This window comes from Cherax quadricarinatus, chromosome 91, assembly GCF_038502225.1.
Source record: "Cherax quadricarinatus isolate ZL_2023a chromosome 91, ASM3850222v1, whole genome shotgun sequence".
NCBI classification, from domain to species: Eukaryota; Metazoa; Arthropoda; class Malacostraca; order Decapoda; family Parastacidae; genus Cherax; species Cherax quadricarinatus.
In genome coordinates, this window is record NC_091382.1 from 4,825,946 (window position 1) to 4,848,339 (window position 22,394).

The window sequence follows — 22,394 nt, forward strand, 5'->3', positions numbered from 1 at the left end:
GGAAGCATTCATGCAAGCATTACTTCAGCAGCACAATATATATACTGTACTGAGGTAACTCAGTGTACACATTACAAAGCATAATTCTGCATGGACATTTTCCCATTAAACACTTGCAATAAAGACCTGCAAAACAAATATGATTCACAGGAAAAAAAAAAGTAAAATAGACTTAACATTTATTTATATAAATTTACATTATCACTGGAATTCTGTACAACACATGACTTATTTTTCAGGAATAACTTACGTAACATGTTTTGCCATAGTTTACCAGACTTCAACTAGTGCTCTGCATCCCAAAGATTATTGGAACATTTACCAGCACTCTGTACATTACTTATGTTAATCCAAGGAAATTTATAGTCACAGCTTAGCTTCCTTGAAGTGCCAACTGCTCAGCCTTTTCAATAACATCTTGAATGTCACCCTGCATGTAGAAAGCAGCCTCAGGCAGATGATCGTATTTCCCAGCCAAAATCTGCTCGAAACTCTGAAAAGCAAATCAGAAGAAAAACATACAATTATACTTCAAAGTCTGCATAATGCACAATAAATGTACTTTATTTATAAAGATTAACTTGGTAGAACTATGATATTAGAAGTATTTAGGGGAGTAAGCAAAGTATTATGATAGTACAAAGTCTCTAGCAGGCATGTGAGAGCATGTAAGACAGGAGTGGAAACTAAGAGCTGTTGAGTGAGCAAGGTAACATTTTGTTAAGGGATTCAGGGAAGTCAGTTAGCCAGAGACTTGAGTGTGGAGGGAGTGGGGATATCTGCAGCTTGGAGGGGCATCTGATCTGTAGCACTGGCACACCTCTGGTAAGACAGTGATAGATTTAATGACAGTGAAAGTGATTCTTTTTCGGGTCACCCTATCTCGGTGTGTTAAAAAAATGTCTCTGCAACAGAGCAACTATGGATAAAATGTCATACCATCTGCAAAACAATGTTATTGTCAGAGATGTGGGTAGGCTAATGACCTAGGGTGATAGGGAAGTTAGGATTCAGCAGAAAAGGCATAAGATGTTACCAATGACTGGTGGATATACAAAAATACAGTGGACCCCCGCATAACGATGGCATCACATAGCGATTATTTCGCATACCGCTTACTTTAATTGCAAAAATTTTGCCTCACATACCGCTTAAAAACCCGCTTACCGATTTTCTTCCGAGACGCACTCACATGTTCCGCCGGTGGCATTGTTTACCAGCCAGCCTCCGCGGTAACATCCAAGCATACAATCGGAATATTTCGTATTATTACAGTGTTTTCGGTGCTTTTTCTGGAAAATAAGTGACCATGGGCCCCAAGAAAGCTTCTAGTGCCAACCCTACAGCAATAAGGGTGAGAATTACAATAGAGATGAAGAAAAAGATCATTGATAAGTATGAAAGTGGAGTGCATGTCTCCGAGCTGGCCAGGTTGTATAATAAACCCCAATCAACCATCGCTACTATTGGTGGTACAGCTGCTGCTGCTGCTGCTGCACTGTCAGCTGCTGCTGCTGCTGTAGCACCGTTGTTGGTGTGGCTTATTGAGAATACCAAGAAACAATTAACCCCAGAGGATTTGCCACCCAGGATAACCCAAAAAAGTCAGTGTCATCGAAGACTGTCTAACTTATTTCCATTGGGGTCCTTAATCTTATCTCCCAGGATGCAACCCACACAAGTCGACTAACACCCAGGTGAACAGGGAAAAATGCCTGGAACTAGTGCTCATATTGGTGAATTTAAAGCCAGCAAAGGTTGGTTTGAGAGATTTAAGAATCGTAGTGGCATACACAGTGTGATAAGGCCTGTTCTGGAAGAAAATGCCAAACAGGACCTACAGTACTCAGGAGGAAAAGGCACTCCCAGGACACACTGTCTCATCAGTCATTGCTGCATCTTCAATAAAGGTAAGTGTCATTTATTCTTCATTTAGTAGACTAGTACATGCACAATATATACTGTACATGTACTACTCTACTATTGTGCATGTATCCTTCTCTTTGTGTGTGGGAAAATGTATATTTCATGTGGTAAAATTTTTTTTTTCATACTTTTGGGTGTCTTGCACGGATTAATTTTATTTCCATTATTTCTTATGGGGAAAATTCATTCACATAACGATTATTTCGCATAACAATTACCCCTCTTGCACGGATTAAAATCGTTAACCGGGGGTCCACTGTAATCCAAAACAGCAAATATTTTATATTAGATTTAGAAATTGCTGTTCAGAATTACACTATATGTAAGGATCACATACTTGATATAACTTCAGATACAGTGGACCCCCGCATAACGATCACCTCTGAATGCGACCAATTATGTAAGTGTATTTATGTAAGTGCGTTTGTACGTGTATGTTTGGGGGTCTGAAATGCACTAATCTAATTCACAATATTCCTTATGGGAACAAATTCGGTCAGTACTGGCACCTGAACATACTTCTGGAGTGAAAAAATATCGTTAACCGGGGGTCCACTGTAATTACGTGGGGTGCCCCCACCTGACCTAACATACAACTGGGATTATATTTCATTAAGAAAAAATTGGCTATACCTGTTGCAGTCCTACCACAGATTTTTTTATGAAATAGAAAATATTTTCAAGATCTAAGCCAAAGAATATGTTGGGCTCTTAAAAGCTGTGATTTCCAAATACACAAACCTACGTTAAACTGGCAACAATCATTTGTGCACTTCCAAAGTACTCAATCACCGTACTATACAAAGGAGCACAAACAGTCGTACAACCCCGAATCAAATTCTGCATATTAATGAGACATTATTAGTGCTATGCACAATCTACAACTTAGTTATGGAACCAATATGTTACATACTCCAGTTTGCATGTAGGAAATAAACCTGGTCTTGCAAGGTATGGAAGATTATGTCCAACCTAGATCATTATTACTATAGCAGGTTACTTAATATATCCCTAGCACTAATTGCTAGAAAGTAAGGACCAACCAGAGGACTTCTGATACACAGAGTATAAATAGGAAACACATCTGTTACAGGCTCAGCAGATGGAGGATCAAACCTCCACCAAGTCTTGCGCTGAATGACCCAAACAGGTTTAGCGCTTAACATGAATTAAACAAGATAATTCTGTCTGTGAATGGAAAATGGTGGGAAGGACCAAGAAGTAATTGTTTATGCCCCTTGAGTGGGTGTGCCATGTAAGTTTCTCTTCATACAAGATGAAGAGGGTTGGCCATTCCATAAAAGCACTTAGGAAACCAACATTAGAAGACCTTGGAACCAAAGTGTAGTATACTTGCCAGTTCAGTGGTGGTAATGAATGGTTTTCTTCTGCTACTGTCAAGTGTTAGCCCAGTAAAAGAACACATACAACTAATGCAACATATTACCGTGAAAACATTTCACTCTCCAGTAGTGTTGTCAAGCTCCTGGAGAGTGAAACGTTGCCACAATAAGATGTTGCATTAGTTGCAAATGTATCCTTGAAACCTAACATATTGTTGGCAATTCTACCAACATTATTAGTATCAAGTGAGCTGTGAAAGGGGAGCTCAATACCAGAAGCATTGTCCCATAAATGCCTTTAGAAAAACAGGCAAAATGTGATAAAAAGGCACAAACCTAAAATTAATTTAAGCCTGTAAACTATCTTTCACACTACCCTGAAGGAATGAACCAAGATACAAAACTGCAATTCAAAACTATGGTGCTCTTCACCAACTCCAAGGCTGAAGAACTGACTGCCTCGTTTTTTTGTACATAGTTCTAGTCTTCTAATTACGCCCTTGAATATACACTGTAAAGCTACTGGATGGTGAAACATCTACAAATAAAAATACCCTGATGTTGCACAAGTGTCTAATAATTCATTTGTTAAAGAAATTCATAATTCAGATTTGAACAAAAGTGAGATTTCAAAGGTACTGTGGAATATTCTCATACCTTCAAAACAAAGGCAAATGTAAGCTAAAAGCTAAAATCCTAAAGAAAAGAAAAATAAATACAAGCAATCACTTCTTGAAAGGATAACTATGTGCAACAAAAGATTTTGCTACTGAAATAAAGGCAAATAAAAAGAATTATATTTCAGATGCATTTTTTGTTACTTACAGCTATTGTTTTATCTAGTGGCACAAACTTTCCAGAATAACCAGTGAATACTTCTGCCACCTGGAAAGGCTGGGACAAGAACTTCTGAATTTTGCGAGCACGTGCTACTGTCAGTTTATCCTCTTCAGACAACTCATCCATACCCAAAATAGCAATGATATCCTGTAGTGATTTGTGATCCTGGAACAAAATACTACATGTTAATACATACAGTAAACAAATTTTGTTATTTGTAGTAACATCAAGTCTGGAGTACATTATGTTAAAAACAAATGGTACACCTGTATGCATCATACAACACTACAAATTTGGAATACAAACCACATGGATTATTTCAAACAAAACCAACCTGAAGAATCTTTTGTACTGATCTTGCAACATTGTAGTGAGCCTCTCCAATAATATTAGGGTCCATGATACGAGATATAGAATCCAGGGGATCCACAGCTGGGTAGATACCCAACTCGGCAATGCCACGAGACAACACAGTAGTGGCATCCAAGTGAGCAAAAGTAGTGGCAGGGGCAGGATCAGTCAAGTCATCAGCAGGCACATAAATAGCTTGAACAGATGTAATTGATCCCTTCTTGGTAGTAGTAATTCTCTCCTGCATGCTACCCATGTCAGTAGCCAGAGTAGGTTGGTAACCTACAGCAGAAGGGATACGCCCAAGCAGAGCAGACACTTCAGAACCAGCTTGAGTGAAACGGAAAATGTTGTCAATGAAGAGCAGCACATCTTGTCCCTCCTTGTCACGGAAGTATTCAGCTACAGTAAGACCAGACAGGGCAACACGGGCACGGGCACCTGGGGGCTCATTCATCTGACCGTATACCAAAGATACCTTGGAGGTGTCGTCCTTTAATGAAATCACGCCAGACTCAATCATCTCGTGATAGAGATCATTTCCTTCACGGGTGCGCTCACCTACACCAGCAAACACAGAGTAACCACCGTGAGCCTTAGCAACATTGTTAATCAGTTCCATGATGAGTACAGTTTTGCCCACACCAGCACCACCAAAGAGACCTGAAAATAAACAATAATATAATATGCAGGTATAAACAAAATAATATTTTTATCTAAATAAAGTAGCACCATATATTTTTAATTTAGTACTCACCAATCTTTCCACCCTTTGAGTAAGGGGCCAGCAGGTCTACCACCTTGATGCCTGTTACAAGAATCTCTTGCTCAACAGACATGTCAACGAAGTCAGGAGCTTCAGCGTGAATGGCTGCATAATGCTCAGTAACAACGGGCCCACGTTCATCAATAGGCTCGCCTAGAAAATAATTGCAAATCTAAATTGTTTTGCAATGGAAATGCATTAAAAAATCTACTGGAGTAGGATTCAAAAACAAATTTTATAATGGGGTCATCCTAGGAAAGGATGGAGGGAGGGGGTGAAAGAGGTTTTGTGTGCAAGGAGCTTGGACTTACAGCAGGCATTTGTGTGTTAGATAGGAGTGAATGGAGACAAGTGGTTTTTGGGACCAGATGAGCTGTTGTTGTGTGAGTAAAGTAATACAGTATTCTGTAAAGGGATTCAGGGAAACCGGTTAGCCAGACTCGAGTCCTGGAGGTGGGAAGTACAATGCCTGTGCTTTAATGGAGAAATTTGGAATATTGGCTGTTTGGAGTGATGTCTAAACTGTCCTATCTGCACACCTCTGTAAAGACAGTGATTGTGTGTGAATGATGGTGAAAGTGTTTCTTTTTTGGGTCACCCTGCCTCCGTGGGATACAGCCGGTGTGCTGGAAAGAAAAAAATTTCTTAGTGTTTGCTCACAAGTCTTTTTTAAACCAATTTGTTGGTATCTATTACCAAGGTCTATAGCAAACTATACTACCCATTTACATGTTTATAATATATAACTGGGGACTGTCAAGAGTAAATTAAAAACTGCTTGTCCTAAAAATTAAATGGGGTACCATAAAACCTTACATCAATAACAAGAATAATTTAAGGTGTAATAATGAAAGTGATGAACTAGTAGCTGAAAATTCCACTATGACAAAATTAAGCATAGCTGGCTATGTCAGAAAATTTTGTGTTTGCATTAAAAATGGCTACATCACACTCAGGAGGAAGGAAGACCCTGTAGGGATCATAAAGCACCTAGGAACTGCAACGTATTTTTTTTTTTTTACGATTTGATAACCTATCATGCATGGAAGAACTAATGGGAGAATGTGGGATGGGGTTCTCATTCACCAACCGATATTTTAGTTATTAACAAAATCATTGCTCTCTCCTTACCTTTTCATCCAATTTTACCTTTTACTCTTTGCAACTAAAATCCTTCCATTAATATTCCGGAACTTGTTCTGAGGCTTCCTGGCATCAACTTTTACTCTCATTATAAATCTACTCTTTAGTGAAATTAAGTAGCAACTTTTATCAGCTCAAGTAGCATTTGTAATTTTATTATAAGAAATTTTATTAATAATCAAAAAAGAATCTGGGATTTTAAGAAATGTTTTACTTGCTTCCTCAAATTTAGCACTAAGGCATTTGAACTACAGTAAAACCCCCGTATCCCCTGATTCGGTATCCATGGTTTATCCACGGTTTACTATGGCCCAAAAATACCTCTTAATTTTGCATAATAACAGCCCCAAAGTGCAAAAGTAGAAAAGCTGGCAGTTCTTCAATGCCTAAAAGAAGCCAGGAATTGCTTCCCATTAGTGAAAAAGTGATAATTCTCCACTTACTGTGCATAATTTTTCAATTAAACTTTATAATAGAGATGTATAGGGCTTATATATAGGGTCTGCTACTATCCACGTCTTTGGTATCCATAGCAGGTCCTTGGAATGTATTTCCCCCCCCCAGATACAGGGGTCGTACTGCATATGTGGAAAATTCAGCATTTTACCTATTGAAGATTATCTCCTGAGGAAGCCATTCAAAAATTCTGTCAAAGCTCCAACATATATCCTGTTACTGGTTTACTAGGTTTTGAGATTCCCTTGCAAATACTTTTCACATTTTCAGCTTACCAATTACATTAATAATACGACCAAGTGTGCCCGGGCCAACAGGAATGGAAATTGGGCTGCCAGTATCTTTTACAGCATTACCACGGACAAGACCTTCTGTACCATCCATAGCAATAGTCCGCACTGTGTTCTCTCCTGCAACAAACATTTGTGTTACACACAGCAACACTTTTTAAATCTTGGGAGAAAATTGCATACACATACTAATAAAATTCAAATCCTATTTAACAAAGTTTATTTCAGTGTTTATAATACTTCCTGTGCACTTTTATTTTTATAACATTTCTCAAAACACAAATTTATCATATACCGAAATAATTTGTAAGAAAATTTAATGAACAAGTCACAATAACGTGACAAGAAAAAGGCACATTTAGAGATAAAATGTCTGAAGACTTTTTGATCCATCAAGTTAAAGGAAAAAAAAAAAAAAGATTAGCACTACAGTGGAACCTTGGTACACAAACAGCTTTGCACTCGAACAATTTGGTATTCGAACGCTTTGTTCGGTAAACAAATCGCTCAGTCGATCGTTTGCTCAGAACTCAACCAAACAAACACGACCTGCCAGAACTTCACTGTAAACTATTTCGTGTTGCTTCACATTTTTTGGAATTTTTTTATATTTTTTGTTGAAATAAGTCACCATGGGGCCTAAGAGGGTTAGTGATAACCAAAAAGGAAATTGGTTGGGAAAAATTCATTTGGTACTCAGACAGATCGGCACTTGAGCAGCCTTCTGGAATGAATTAAGTTCAAGTGCTGAAGTTTCACTGTGCTTTTACTACCACCACCTCCTTAGTCCATTTTCTGGGCTTCTCTGCCTTTTCTCACTCAGCTGTGACTTGATAATGGTCTAGGACTAAATGAACGAGACTGTCTAATGATTTAGATTTTTAGATTTTGCCACCGAAGTGGCTAGTTTATTGTGCACCCCATATCCATCCTGTGGACGGTAGCGCGAGAGCATATGGATACACAAAAGGCCTAGGAACTAGGCCCCAAAGGGTTAACAGGAATACATATGGATTTATATCTACATATCTATAGTTCACTTATCTGTTGCAAGCAAATTTAGGAAATTTGCTTAGTATATCTGGTATCTTATTTTCATTAATAAGATATCTTGACATGTCACGTAGGTTATTATACTGTCTGTCTCTGTATTCCTCAATAAGTGGACAATTAAGCACATAGTGTTCAAGAGAGTGACCATATGCCTGATCACATAATTTACATTTAGTTTGATCATCATGTGTGTGTCTCCCAAACTGCCAGAAGTACTTGTAACCAAGCCTAAGCCTGGCCACTACAACATCAGTCAGTCTGTTCACATTGCAAGTTGCTCCATAAACATACTTATCTACATTCATGTTATCATAGTGGGTTATAGATCTACTCAGGCTTCTAACTGCATTCCTATAAATCATTTTCATTATTTACTTCTCTCCTAATATTATTCCTAATGCTAGACACAGTTATACCAGTTATATTCTACATTCTCCTTCTGGGTACTCTTCTTGGCTAACATATCAACTTTATCATGAAGGAGTAATCCAATGTGTGATGGGATCCATAGCAATTGTACATTAATTCCTTTGTCCCTAATTTTTGAGTATCTATACCTGGCTTCTCCAATGAGCATGTTGTTGGAGTCATTATATGAGTCAAGAGCCTTCAATGATGACATAGAATCAGTAATGATGATAAGAGTCAAGGTCAGTATCATAGGTTAGCTTTAGCGCCATTAGGATTGCAAACAATTCAGTTTGCAGTGTAGACGCCCAGTTGTTAATTCTTATGCCTAACTCAACAAATTTATTATCGTTCTTAACTAGGGAGGTGGCAACAAGAGCAGATGCAGCCCTGCCAGAAGACTCCTGTTTAGATCCATCAGTGTATATAACTTGTGATAACTTATTACTACCAGCTGGGTGAGAAATTTCTTCTTGAGCAGTTGCTCTAACAAGAGATTTAAGGAAGGGATTACTAGCAATAAGCTTCTTGGGAGGGACTTGTAGGTATGTGATATTAAATGAACACATCTTCCATGGAGGGGTGAAATGCTCTTGTTGCCTACAGTGATACAGTTCATGCAGGTTATAAAACTTAATGCAATTGCACGTTTTCACAATCCATTTAGATCTGTGTGTATTTACCTCTAGACACTTGGCAAGATTCACTGTGACAGTGTCTGGTTCGTTTCTCAACATTCTAATACCGAGTACAGTGTTAATTTCAACAATCCTATCACTGATACTAGAAATACCAAGCTCCTTCCTCATGTTAAGAACTTTTGTAGATCTGGGACAGCCAAGAATAATCCTGAGAGCTTCATTTTGCATTAACTCCAAGGGTCGGAGAGAACTTTCTCTAGCTAATATCAACATGGGAGCAGCATAATCAATTAAGGACCTAACATAGGCTATGTACATCATTCTCACGATTCTCACATTAGCACCATAGTTGGGATTGTAGCCAGCAACAGCTTTGAGAGCATTTAGCCTAGCTTTGCATTTCTTGTTTAGTTGTGGTATAGTGGATTTGTTAAAGGGTACATCTCTTGATGCGATCAAGAGGGTTGGAAACGAGAGGAGTGTAAGTGCGTGAGTCAGAGAGCAAGACATCAGCTTTACGGAGGTAATCCTCGCGATCAAGGATAACTACCGAATTACCTTTGTCAGAAGATAGTATGACAATGTTAGTGTTGGATTTAAGAGAAGAAAGGGACAGTTGGTAACGGCGTGGAAGGTGGCGATTCTTAGAAAACAGACTAACAAGAGCTGGAAGGAGAGCACCACGAAAAGTGGACAAGTCAGGAAGATTACGGAAGCGAGATTGACGAAAGGAATCAAAAGAGCTAATCAGGGAAATACCAGCGCGAGGAGTAGGCGAAGTGGCAAATTAAAGACCAAAACCAAGAAGTTCAAGCTCATACTGAGAGAGTGAGACAGAAGACAGATTAGTAACACAGTCAGTGAGGGTGAATTTAGACCAAGGGCTAGCTGAGATGAGACGTTGTAGTTTATTCTGTAGTTTAGAAGAATGAATTTGTGCATTCAGGCGAGCAGTGTCAAAGGCAATGGTAGAGAGAAGGCTACAGAGATCCTGTGCTAGAGCAGCAAAGAGAGCACGTTGACGTTGACGGAAGGTAAAGAAGGCATCTTCAACCTGTGACTTAGTAGAAAGAATGAGCTGTTGAAGTAGGAGACGGGCATGATCAGGAAAGGGAGTGCCCAGTGGGTTGGTTTTCAGGAAGTGGGAGAAGGAAGGTGGCAGAACTTGCTCAGCAAGACAGTCACGTAGGAAGCGAAGCTGATTCTTACGACACCTGGTAGCAATAAGAGCAGCCTCATAAGATCGAAAGAGGGGTTTAAAAGAGGGAAGAACATTAAAAAAGTTGGAGAGAATATGACGCTTAACTGTGGGGTCCATAAATAACAAAAAACGGCACAGTACCGTGACTGGAACGATACACAAATAACCCGCACATAAAAGAGAGAAGCTTACGACGACGTTTCGGTCCGACTTGGACCATTGACAAAGTCACACTAACCAGAACAGCAGCAGCAGCACAGCAGCAGCAGCCTCACAACAGCAGCACAGCAGCCGCAGCAGCAGCAGCAGCACAGCAGCAGCAGCACAGCAGCAGCAGCACAACAGCAGCACAGCAGCAGCACAGCAGCAATGGTTAGCAGCAGCATGTTGTTACTAGCAGCAGCAGCAGCAGCAAGCAGCAGTTAGCAGCAGCAGTTACAGCAGCAGTTACAGCTTAGCAGCAGCAGCAGCAGCACAGCAGCAGCACAGCAGCAGCAGCACAGCAGCAGCAGCAGCACAGCAGCAGCAGCACAGCAGCAGCAGCAGCAGCAGCAGCAGCAGCAGCAGCATGCAGTGCACTGGAGGACAGCACAGCAGCAGCAGCACAGCAGCAGCAGCACAGCAGCACAGCAGCAGCAGTACAGCAGCAGCAGCACATGCACAGCAGCACAGCAGCAGCACAGCAGCACAGCAGCAGCACAGCAGCAGCAAGCAGCAGCAGCAGCAGCACAGCAGTTACAGCAGCATAGCAGCAGCACAGCAGCAGCAGCAGCAGCAGCAGCAGCATTGAGCAGCAGCACAGCAGCAGCACAGCAGCAGCAGCAGCACAGCATTGCACAGTTAGTTAGTTAATAGCAGCAGCAGCAGCAGCACAGCAGCAGCACAGCAGCAGCAGCACAGCAGCAGCAGCAGCAGCACAGCAGCAGCAGCAGCATGCAGCAGCAGCAGCATTCAGCAGCAGCACAGCAGCAGCAGCATGCTGTTAGCTTAGCAGCAGCAGCAGCAGCACAGCAGCAGCAGCAGCAGCAGCAGCAGCAGTGAGTTAGCACAGCAGCATAGCAGCATAACAGCAGCAGAATAACAGCAGCAGCAGCATAACAGCAACAGCAACAGCAGCAGCAGCATAGCAGCAGCATAGCAACAGCAGCAGCACGCAGCACGCAGCACAGCAGCACAGCAGCACACAGCACGCAGCAGCAGCACAGCAGCAGCAGCAGCATAGCAGCAACAGCATAGCAGCAGCATAGCAGCAACAGCAGCAGCATAGCAGCAGCAGCAGCAGCAGCACAGCAGCACCAACACAGTAGCAGCAGCAGCAGCAGCAGCACAGCAGCACCAACACAGTAGCAGCAGCAGCAGCAGCAGCACAGCAGCACCAACACAGTAGCAGCAGCAGCAGCAGCACAGCAGCACAGCAGCAGCATAACAGAAGCAGCATAACAGCAGCAGCATAGCAGCAGCACAGCAGCAGCAGCATAGCAGCAACAGCATAACAGCAGCAGCATAGCAGCAGCAGCATAGCAGCAACAGCATAGCAACACAGCAGCAGCAGCAGCAGACAGCAGTTAGCAGCAGCAGCACAGCAGCAGCAGCAGCAGCACAGCAAGCAGCAGCAGCAGCAGCACAGCAGCACAGTTAGCTTGTTGAGCAGCACAGCAGCACAGGAGCAGCACAGCAGCATTGCATATAGTTAGCAGCAGCAGCACAGCAGCACATTGTTGCTTAGCAGTTGCTTATGTTAGCAGCAGCAGCAGCACAGCAGCAGCACAGCTTACAGCAGCAGCAGCACAGCAGCACAGCAGCAGCACAGCAGCAGCAGCAGCACAGCAGCAGCACAGCAGCATCAGCAGTAGCAGCAGCACAGCAGCAGCAGCAGCATGTTGTTGCAGCAGCAGCAGCAGCAGCAGCAGCAGCATTGTTGGAGCATCAGCACAGCAGCAGCAGCACAGCAGCAGCAGCAGCAGTTAGTTAGCACAGCAGCAGCAGCACAGCAGCAGCAGCACAGCAGCAGCACAGCAGCAGCAGCACAGCAGCAGCAGCACAGCAGCAGACAGCAGCAGCAGCAGCAGCAGCAGCAGCACAGCAGCACAGCAGCAGCAGCAGCACAGCAGCAGCAGCACAGCAGCAGCAGCAGCACAGCAGCAGCACAGCAGCAGCAGCACAGCAGCAGCACAGCAGCAGCAGCAGCACAGCAGCAGCACAGCAGCAGCAGCACAGCAGCAGCACAGCAGCAGCAGCACAGCAGCAGCAAGTAGTAGTAGTAGTAGTAGTAGTAGTAGTAGTAGTAGTAGTAGTAGTAGTAGTAGTAGTAGTAGTAGTAGTAGTAGTAGTAGTAGTAGTAGTAGTAGTAGTAGTAGTAGTATAGTAGTAGTAGTAGTAGTAGTAGTAGTAGTAGTAGTAGTAGTAGTAGTATAGTAGTAGTAGTATAGTAGTAGTAGTAGTAGTAGTAGTAGTAGTAGTAGTAGTATAGTAGTAGTAGTAGTATAGTAGTAGTAGTAGTATAGTAGTAGTAGTAGTAGTAGTAGTATAGTAGTAGTAGTAGTAGTAGTAGTAGTATAGTAGTAGTAGTAGTAGTAGTAGTAGTAGTATAGTAGTAGTAGTAGTAGTAGTAGTAGTATAGTAGTAGTACAGTAGTAGTAGTAGTAGTAGTAGTAATACCGATAAGATGAAATTAAGACACATGCACAACACCCGGGCATCCCCATCGTAGACGCTTCGCCATCCAGCCAGCCACTGGATGGCGAAACGTCCACAACAAAGACAACCAGACGCCTTCTTATGCCCTGTTGTATGGATCATGATATCATCAGCATAGCTTATAGCTATATGTTTAGGTGAGGCAGGTAGAGCATTTAGGAGAGCATTAATCAGAATATTAAATAGCATGGGACTAAGAATTCCTCCCTGCAGTGTACCTAAAGACATTTCTTTAGAATCACTTCTGAAGCCTTGGTAAAGGACAGAGGATACTCTATTTGACAGGTATCCTATTATCCAGCAGAGTAAGCTACCACCAATATTCATTTTGGCTAGTTCATGTAGTATAACGGTTCTGTTCGCAATATCAAATGCAGATTTTAGATCAAGAAAAGTGGTAAAACTAGTAGAGGTGTGTGCAGTGAGAAAGGTGGAAATCTGTCTAATGTTGTCTGTGTTTACTGCAAAATCAGACAAAACTTTGCAAATCAAAAGAGCATTTCTCTTAATAGCCACCTTCTGTTACCATAAAGCACATCCAAAAAAGATGAGATCAAGACACTGTATACATTTTAATTAAATAATTAAAGATAATTTTTTTTGAGGAAGTACAGTGGACCCCCAGTATTCGATGGCATCGGTATTCGATAAATCCGGTATTCGATGCATTATATCGCAAAAATTTCCCTCGGTATTCGATTGAAAACCCGGTATTCGATACGATTTGTACAAGACCTGTCCACATGTGGCCTGAACTGCCCCTTGTGTGCCAGTGTTTACAAGCCAGCCAGTGTGCATGCATCTAAGGATACATTTGGTACATTCCATATTATCACTGTTTGGTGCTTGTTTCTGCAAAGTAAGTCACCATGGGCCCCAAGAAAGCTTCTAGTGCCAACCCTGTGGTAAAAAGGGTGAGAATTAGTATGGAAATTAATAAAGATTTTGAAGGGTTTGGGGCTAACCCTGAGAAGCCTATACCAGTTGTGGAATACACTGTGCCTACTTCAAAAATTAAGGAAATGTGTGCACAGTGGGTTGAAGTGCAAACCTTTATGGATGAAAATCACCCTAACACAGCTATTACAATGACAATGTTGTGGCCCATTTTAGATGAATCGTAAAGGAACAGGAGGTACTGAGCTCTATGGACAGATTTGTTGTGCGACAGAGGTCCAGTGACTCTCAAGCTGGTCCTAGTGGCATTAAAAGAAGAAGGGAAGTAACCCTGGAAAAGGACTTGCTACCTCAAGTCCTAATGGAAGGGGATTCCCCTTCTAAACACTAACACCTCTCCCCTCCTTCCATCCCATCAATCATCACCAGATCTTCATTAAAGGTAAGTGTCAATTATTTTATTGTTATTGTAATTATTCTATTGCATTAAACTTAATATTTCATGTAGTAAAATTTTTTTTTTCATACTTTTGGGTGTCTTACACGGATTAATTTGATTTTCATTATTTCTTATGAGGAAAATTGATTCGGTTTTCGATATCGGTATTCGATGAGCTCTCAGGAACGGATTAATATCGAATACCGGGGGTCCACTGTAGTGTACATATACAGAGAATATAATGAAGAACTTTTGATATAAAATACAGAAAATATGGTAGTCATAAACATGAGTGAATGTTCTGTTGAATCAAAACTCTTTTTAGTGTAAGGAGAATATATATGTATGAAGTTATTCAGAGATACAGTACTACTTAGCCAGGCTAATTTAAGAAATGGAGTGTATAACAATTGCTTTTTGAAATTAGGGTGAAGATGTTGTGATTCAGAGCACTAATGTTTTACAGGTTAAAAAAGCTTCAATCCAGGAAAGGATTACATCAGTCCTTACCAGACTATCAAGTTTAATGGGTAATATTCTCACCAAGATGCTGAGCAACCTCAAGAACCAGCCTGGGAGTCCGGTTTGCCACCTCCAGAGAATTCAAAATAGGAGGCAGCTCCCCATCAAACTGCACATCAACAACAGCACCAATTACTGCAACAACCTTGCCAGTAGCCACTCCAGTCTGTGTGGCAGCCTCAGCCTTGGCAGCATAGTTACGATCTGAAAGAGCAACAAAGGTTAATGGTACGCGTAATAAAAAGCCTTCAGCAATCCACATTATTACATCAGATGGCCAGGATCTGTCACCATTATCAAGTATGGCACGCAAAACCGGTTTCATCAGAAAAATCTAATATAAGTACCATCTGACTTATGACCAAGACTAGTTCTGACCAAGTCAAAATGGACGAAAGTCGTACCTCAGAAAATTGCTGACATACTGGGTAGGGCATAATGTCACACCTTTGCCATATAAAGTACCTGCATAGTATCGTGTGTAACTTTTTACTAAATATTTTACTACTGTATATCAACATAGTTATGGTAATGATTTTATTTTATAGTTTTATTTTTGTACGGCTATATAGATGAGTGGTCGTATGTCAAGCAGGTTGTAAGTTGGATGGTACTTGTAGTTATAACCACAGTAACTGGGACCTGAATTACTGCAGTCAAGGATTCTTAAGGAAAAAAGTTTATTTAGGAGGTACAGTTGCACATAAATATTTACACAAATTATCATACATAGTAGCATATGAACAGATTATCTAAGATAACCTGAAAAAGTCAAAGTGACTTATTTCCAGGTCCTTGATGAACTAATGTGATAGGTACTGACAAAGTGAGATGTCCTCAGCTTTTAATTACCAAACAATTACCTTGGTCATCAAGACTGATAGCTGAGTTGGGGGAAATGAAATATGAAGAAAGAATGAGAGAATTAGACCTTATCTCATTTGAGAGGCAAAGGAAATAAAAATAGGGTAAATAATCACAACAAATATACTAAGAGGCACAGACAAAGATAAACTCTTTACCAGAGATACAAGATATGATGGGTCTATACCATTATTTTTGCCAATAATAACACCATAAAAATAAGCATACTCAAAAAATACCAAATGATTTGGTTCAACCCTAAAATTTATTACACATCAAAATCAGCCACAAGAATATTAGGAATTATTTTTTAATGTAAGTGGTTGACAAGTGAAATACGGTAACAATATACACCATGGAAGTAAACTCCATTCAGGTATTTGATATATTATAATCACTAAGCACTAAACTCACAAGGGTCATACAGATTTTTGAGATATGACAACGCTCAATATGAAAAAGTTCAACCATGAGCACCCCTCAGGGAAGGTTCCTTGATGTTGGTGAGGGGCTCTTGATTTAGGGAATTGGATTTGTATTCCAGTTCCCCGAATTAAGCCTGAATGCCTTCCACATCCCCCCCCAGGCGCTGTATAATCCTACGGGTTTAGCACTTCCCCTTGATTATAATAATAATAATAATCAACCATGAGCATATCACCAACATTAATCTATGGTAGTATTTATTGCAAATGTCAACGAGATCACCAGCATTTGCCTCTGTTGCTAATTTTTGCAATGCTCTTTATAGTAACAATTCATTAGGTGATGTCAGTGACCGGGTGGTCACCGGCACACTAATACCCATCTTATATATACACTTCTGTAGCTATGGATAAGTAACTATATATTTACCGACTACCAGAAGCAGCTTCATCAGCAGTAGCTATTACAGCAGCAGGTACAGCAGTTATCTACTACAGCAGTAGGTACAGCAATTATCTACTACAGCAGCAGCCACTACAGTAACAGGTACAGCAGTTACCTGCTACAACAGCAGGTACAGCAGTTACCTGCTACAACATCAGCTGGTAAAGCAGTTACCTGCTACAACAGCAGGTACAGCAGTTACCTGCTACAACAGCAGTTACCTGCTACAACAGCAGTTACCTGCTACAACAGCAGTTACCTGCTACAACAGCAGTTACCTGCTACAACAGCAGTTACCTGCTACAACAGCAGTTACCTGCTACAACAGCAGGTACCTGCTACAACAGCAGGTACAGCAGTTACCTGCTACAACAGCAGGTACAGCAGTTACCTGCTACAACAGCAGGTACAGCAGTTACCTGCTACAACAGCAGGTACAGCAGTTACCTGCTACAACAGCAGGTACAGCAGTTACCTGCTACAACAGCAGGTACAGCAGTTATCTGCTACAACAGCAGGTACAGCAGTTACCTGCTACAACAGCAGGTACAGCAGTTACCTGCTACAACAGGTACAGCAGTTACCTGCTACAACAGCAGGTACAGCAGTTACCTGCTACAACAGCAGGTACAGCAGTTACCTGCTACAACAGCAGGTACAGCAGTTACCTGCTACAACAGCAGGTACAGCAGTTACCTGCTACAACAGCAGGTACAGCAGTTACCTGCTACGACAGCAGGTACAGCAGTTACCTGCTACAACAGCAGGTACAGCAGTTACCTGCTACAACAGCAGGTACAGCAGTTACCTGCTACAACAGCAGGTACAGCAGTTACCTGCTACAACAGCAGGTACGGCAGTTACCTGCTACAACAGCAGGTACGGCAGTTACCTGCTACAACAGCAGGTACAGCAGTTACCTGCTACAACAGCAGTTACCTGCTACAACAGCAGTTACCTGCTACAACAGCAGTTACCTGCTACAACAGCAGTTACCTGCTACAACAGCAGGTACAGCAGTTACCTGCTACAACAGCAGGTACAGCAGTTACCTGCTACAACAGCAGGTACAGCAGTTACCTGCTACAACAGCAGGTACAGCAGTTACCTGCTACAACAGCAGGTACAGCAGTTACCTGCTACAACAACAGGTACAGAAGTTACCTACTACAACAGCAAGTACAGCAGTTACCTGCTACAACAGCAGGTACAGCAGTTACCTGCTACAACAGCAGGTACAGCAGTTACCTGCTACAACAGCCTTTACAGCAGTTACCTTCTACAACAGCAGGTACAGCAGTTACCTGCTACAACAGCAGGTACAGCAGCTACCTTCTACAACAGCAGGTACAGCAGTTACCTACTACAACAGCAGGTACAGCAGTTACCTACTACAGCAGCAGGTACAGCAGTTACCTACTACAGCAGCAGATACAGCAGTTACCTGCTACAGCAGCAGGTACAGCAGTTACCTGCTACAGCAACAAGTACAGCAGTAGCTACTACAGCAGTTATCTACTACAGCAGCAGGTACAGCAATAGCCACTACAGCAGCAGGTACAGCAGTAGCCACTACAGCAGCAGGTACAGCAGTAGCCACTACAGCAGCAGGTACAGCAGTAGCCACTACAGCAGCAGGTACAGCAGTAGCCACTACAGCAGCAGGTACAGCAGTAGGTACAGCAGTAGGTACAGCCTCCCTCTCCAAAAACATCAGCTGACGCCCAAAATGTCGACCTAAAATATACAAAACTCCAAGAATCTCAGATTTAAACCAGTCTACATCGAAGTCATGTAGATGATTCTTGTAGATGTGTGATATATCAAGTTATCTGGCTACAGGAGAAACAAAAACTATGAGAATATTGGGTGGTGGGAGATATAATGGCGGCCGGTCATGATAGCCGGGTGGAAGTAGGTACCGGCTGGGACACCTCAATACCCAGGCTCAGGGCACTTATTGTGGCACTCACGGGCACTGTAGAGGGCTGGCAGGCTCCTAGCACCTCCATGCTGCAGGTTGATGGCACCCACAGCAGGTTTAGCAGCCTTCAAGACGCTGGAGCAGGCTCTCACAGTAGCTCCTAACATGGTGGCTGGTGGAGAGTAATGGCGGCCTGGCTCTGACTGGCTGGCCTGGCTGTGGCCTGGCTGTGGCTGGCTGTGGCCTGGCTGTGGCTGGCTGGCTTCGCCAACCCTCGGCCACACTCGGCTCTCCTCGGCTCTATCATGTGATAAATGGTTTAAAAAAACCGACAGGTTGAATATATAATAAGACTGGTACAATATATGGGAATCTTTATTTAGGAAGCTTCCATAAGATTCCCATATATTGCTTAAGTCTTACTGTTCTGTCTACCATATACTACTAACCACACGAGTTTATTTAGGCACAGGAACACTTAAGTACAATTATCAGTGTAAATTACCCACCAGGATAACCAAAAAATGTCAATGTGACTTATTTCTCTTAGGGTCCTTGTACTTATTTCCATTGGGGCCTTTGTACTTATTTCCAGTGGGACCAAGTAAACCAAATCCTAACTGATATAAGCTGGGAAGATATACTGGAGTTTAACTGGAGAGAGTTCCGGGGGTCAACGCCCCCGCGGCCCGGTCTGTGACCAGGCCTCCTGGTGGATCAGAGCCTGATCAACCAGGCTGTTACTGCTGGCTGCACGCAAACCAACGTACGAGCCACAGCCCGGCTGGTCAGGAACCGACTTTAGGTGCTTGTCCAGTGCCAGCTTGAAGACTGCCAGGGATCTGTTGGTAATCCCCCTTATGTATGGTGGGAGGCAGTTGAACAGTCTCGGGCCCCTGACACTTATTGTATGGTATCTTAACGTGCTAGTGACACCCCTGCTTTTCATTGGGGGCATGTTGCATCGTCTGCCAAGTCTTTTGCTTTCGTAGTGAGAGATTTTCGTGTGCAAGTTCGGTACTAGTCCCTCTAGGATTTTCCAGGTGTATATAATCATGTATCTCTCCTGCCTGCGTTCCAGGGAATACAGGTTTAGGAACCTCAAGCGCTCCCAGTAATTGAGGTGTTTTATCTCGGTTATGCGCGCCGTGAAGGTTCTCTGTACATTTTCTAGGTCAGCAATTTCACCTGCCTTGAAAGGTGCTGTTAGTGTGCAGTAATATTCCAGCCTAGATAGAACAAGTGACCTGAAGAGTGTCATCATGGGCTTGGCCTCCCTAGTTTTGAAGGTTCTCATTATCCATCCTGTCATTTTTCTAGCAGATGCGATTGATACAATGTTATGGTCCTTGAAGGTGAGATCCTCCGACATGATCACTCCCAGGTCTTTGACGTTGGTGTTTTGCTCTATTTTGTGGCCAGAATTTGTTTTGTACTCTGATGAAGATTTAATTTCCTAGTGTTTACCATATCTGAGTAATTGAAATTTCTCATCGTTGAACTTCATATTGTTTTCTGCAGCCCACTGAAAGATTCGGTTGATGTCCGCCTGGAGCCTTGCAGTGTCTGCAATGGAAGACACTGTCATGCAGATTCGGGTGTCATCTGCAAAGGAAGACACGGTGCTGTGGCTGACATCCTTGTCTATGTCGGATATGAGGATGAGGAACAAGATGGGAGCGAGTACTGTGCCTTGTGGAACAGAGCTTTTCACCGTAGCTGCCTCGGACTTTACTCTGTTGACGACTACTCTCTGTGTTCTGTTAGTGAGGAAATTATAGATCCATCGACCGACTTTTCCCGTTATTCCTTTAGCACGCATTTTGTGCGCTATTACGCCATGGTCACACTTGTCGAAGGCTTTTGCAAAGTCTGTATGTATTACATCTGCATTCTTTTTGTCTTCTAGTGCATTTAGGACCTTGTCGTAGTGATCCAATAGTTGAGACAGACAGGAGCGACCTGTTCTAAACCCATGTTGCCCTGGGTTGTGTAACTGATGGGTTTCTAGATGGGTGGTGATCTTGCTTCTTAGGACCCTTTCAAAGATTTTAATGATATGGAATGTTAGTGCTATCGGTCTGTAGTTCTTTGCTGTTGCTTTACTGCCCCCTTTGTGGAGTGGGGCTTGTATGCACTTGCCCCAGGGGCAGACTCATGGAACTTCCAAGAACTTATCACGAGGCCATCCTATGGAGAGGGAGCATGGACTCTTACTAAAAATAACAGACATAGCCCCACTATTTCACTATTTCATAAAAATCTTTGGGGTCTTGAAACCCATCATTACACAACCCAGGGCAACATATCGCTCCTGTCCACTATTGGGACAAGGTCCTAGATGTACTGCAGATATTATCAGACATCTCTACCACAAAATGGCTAAAGAAATATTACTATTACAATAAAAACTGAGCACTAAACCCACAAGGGTCATACAGCACTGCAGAGCAAGATGTGCTAAGATGAAATTTGTGAAGATCAGCAAACCAGCGAGGGTTAGGAATATCAAGGACCCCTATGGCAATAAAGGACCCCAATGGTAATAATCAAGGATACCAATTTAAATAATCAAGGACCCCCGTGAAAAACAATCAAGGACCCTGGTGGAAAATAATCAAGGACCCGTGGAAAATAATCAAGGACCCTGGTGGAAAATAATCAATGACTCCAATGGAAATAATTAAGGACTCCCAATGAAAATAATTAAGGACTCCCAATGGAAATAATTAAGGACTCCCAATGGAAACAATCAAGGACCCCAATGGTAATAAGTCACTAACTTATTTCCAAGAAGCAGTGAGGATTATTATTATTATTATTATAATCAAGGGGGAAGCGCTAAACCCGGAGGATTATACAGCGCCTGGGGGGGGGGGATGTGGAAGGCATTCAGGCTTAATTCGGGGAACTGGAGCACAGATCCAATTCTCTAAATCAAGAGCCCCTCACCAACATCAAGGAACCTTCCTTGAGGGGAAGCAGTGAGGAGAGCTAAAGGTTAAATATAATCAGAGTTGCTGTAATATTATTATTACAATCAGAACTGAAGCACTAAATCCACAAGGGTCATACATGTTAGGTAAAAGGATATATGTGCAACTAATGATATATTTTATGGGAGCAACGTTTCACTCTCCAGGACCTTTGTAGCAATGGTTCCACCTGTGGCCTTTTATCTAACATATTGTCGGTAATTGGTGTAAACATTATTATTATTACAATCAAGGGGGAAGCGCTAAACCCGGAGGATTATACAGCGCCTGGGGGGGATGTGGAAGGCATTCAGGCTTAATTCGGGGAACTGGAGCATAGATCCAATTCCCTAAATCAAGAGCCCCTCACCAACATCAAGGAACCTTCCTTGAGGGGATTGGTGTAAACAAAAAGGCAGAATACCGTGGCTTAAATAACACACCATTTACAAAGTCACACTGACTGGAACAATACACAAAAAACAGAACATAGAGAGAAAAACTTATGACGTTTTGGACCATTTACAAGTCACACGGTGTAACTTGTGAAATAAAGCAAAGGTCAAAAAGTTAAGAGGGAGTCTGGGTCACAGGTGGGGCGGCGAGATATTGAAAATTTGTTCATATATGCTGGTAATAGAGCCCATTCTAGGGTATATTTACTTTTGATTTTTTTTTTTTTTGGGGGGGGGGGAGGGGAGGGTTGCCATAAAATGAAGTCCTCATATATGACTTGCCCGATAAGGTTAACAAAAATTGAAAAAAAAAAAATACCAAATGATAATAAA

General features: G+C 42.2%; 1 protein-coding gene across 1 annotated transcript; it reads right to left on the minus strand.

The window, feature by feature from the left end:
• Positions 1-167: 167 nt before the first annotated feature.
• ATPsynbeta (ATP synthase, beta subunit) lies at positions 168-18,865 on the minus strand. Its single transcript, XM_053800065.2, has 7 exons — positions 18,681-18,865; positions 14,995-15,177; positions 7,101-7,235; positions 5,218-5,379; positions 4,444-5,123; positions 4,095-4,274; positions 168-493 (listed from the first exon to the last, which is right to left on the minus strand). The coding sequence occupies exons 1-7, from the start codon at positions 18,796-18,798 to the stop codon at positions 374-376; spliced, it is 1,578 nt and encodes a 525-aa protein (XP_053656040.1). The 5' UTR covers positions 18,799-18,865; the 3' UTR covers positions 168-373.
• Between the last annotated feature and the right edge of the window lie 3,529 nt (positions 18,866-22,394).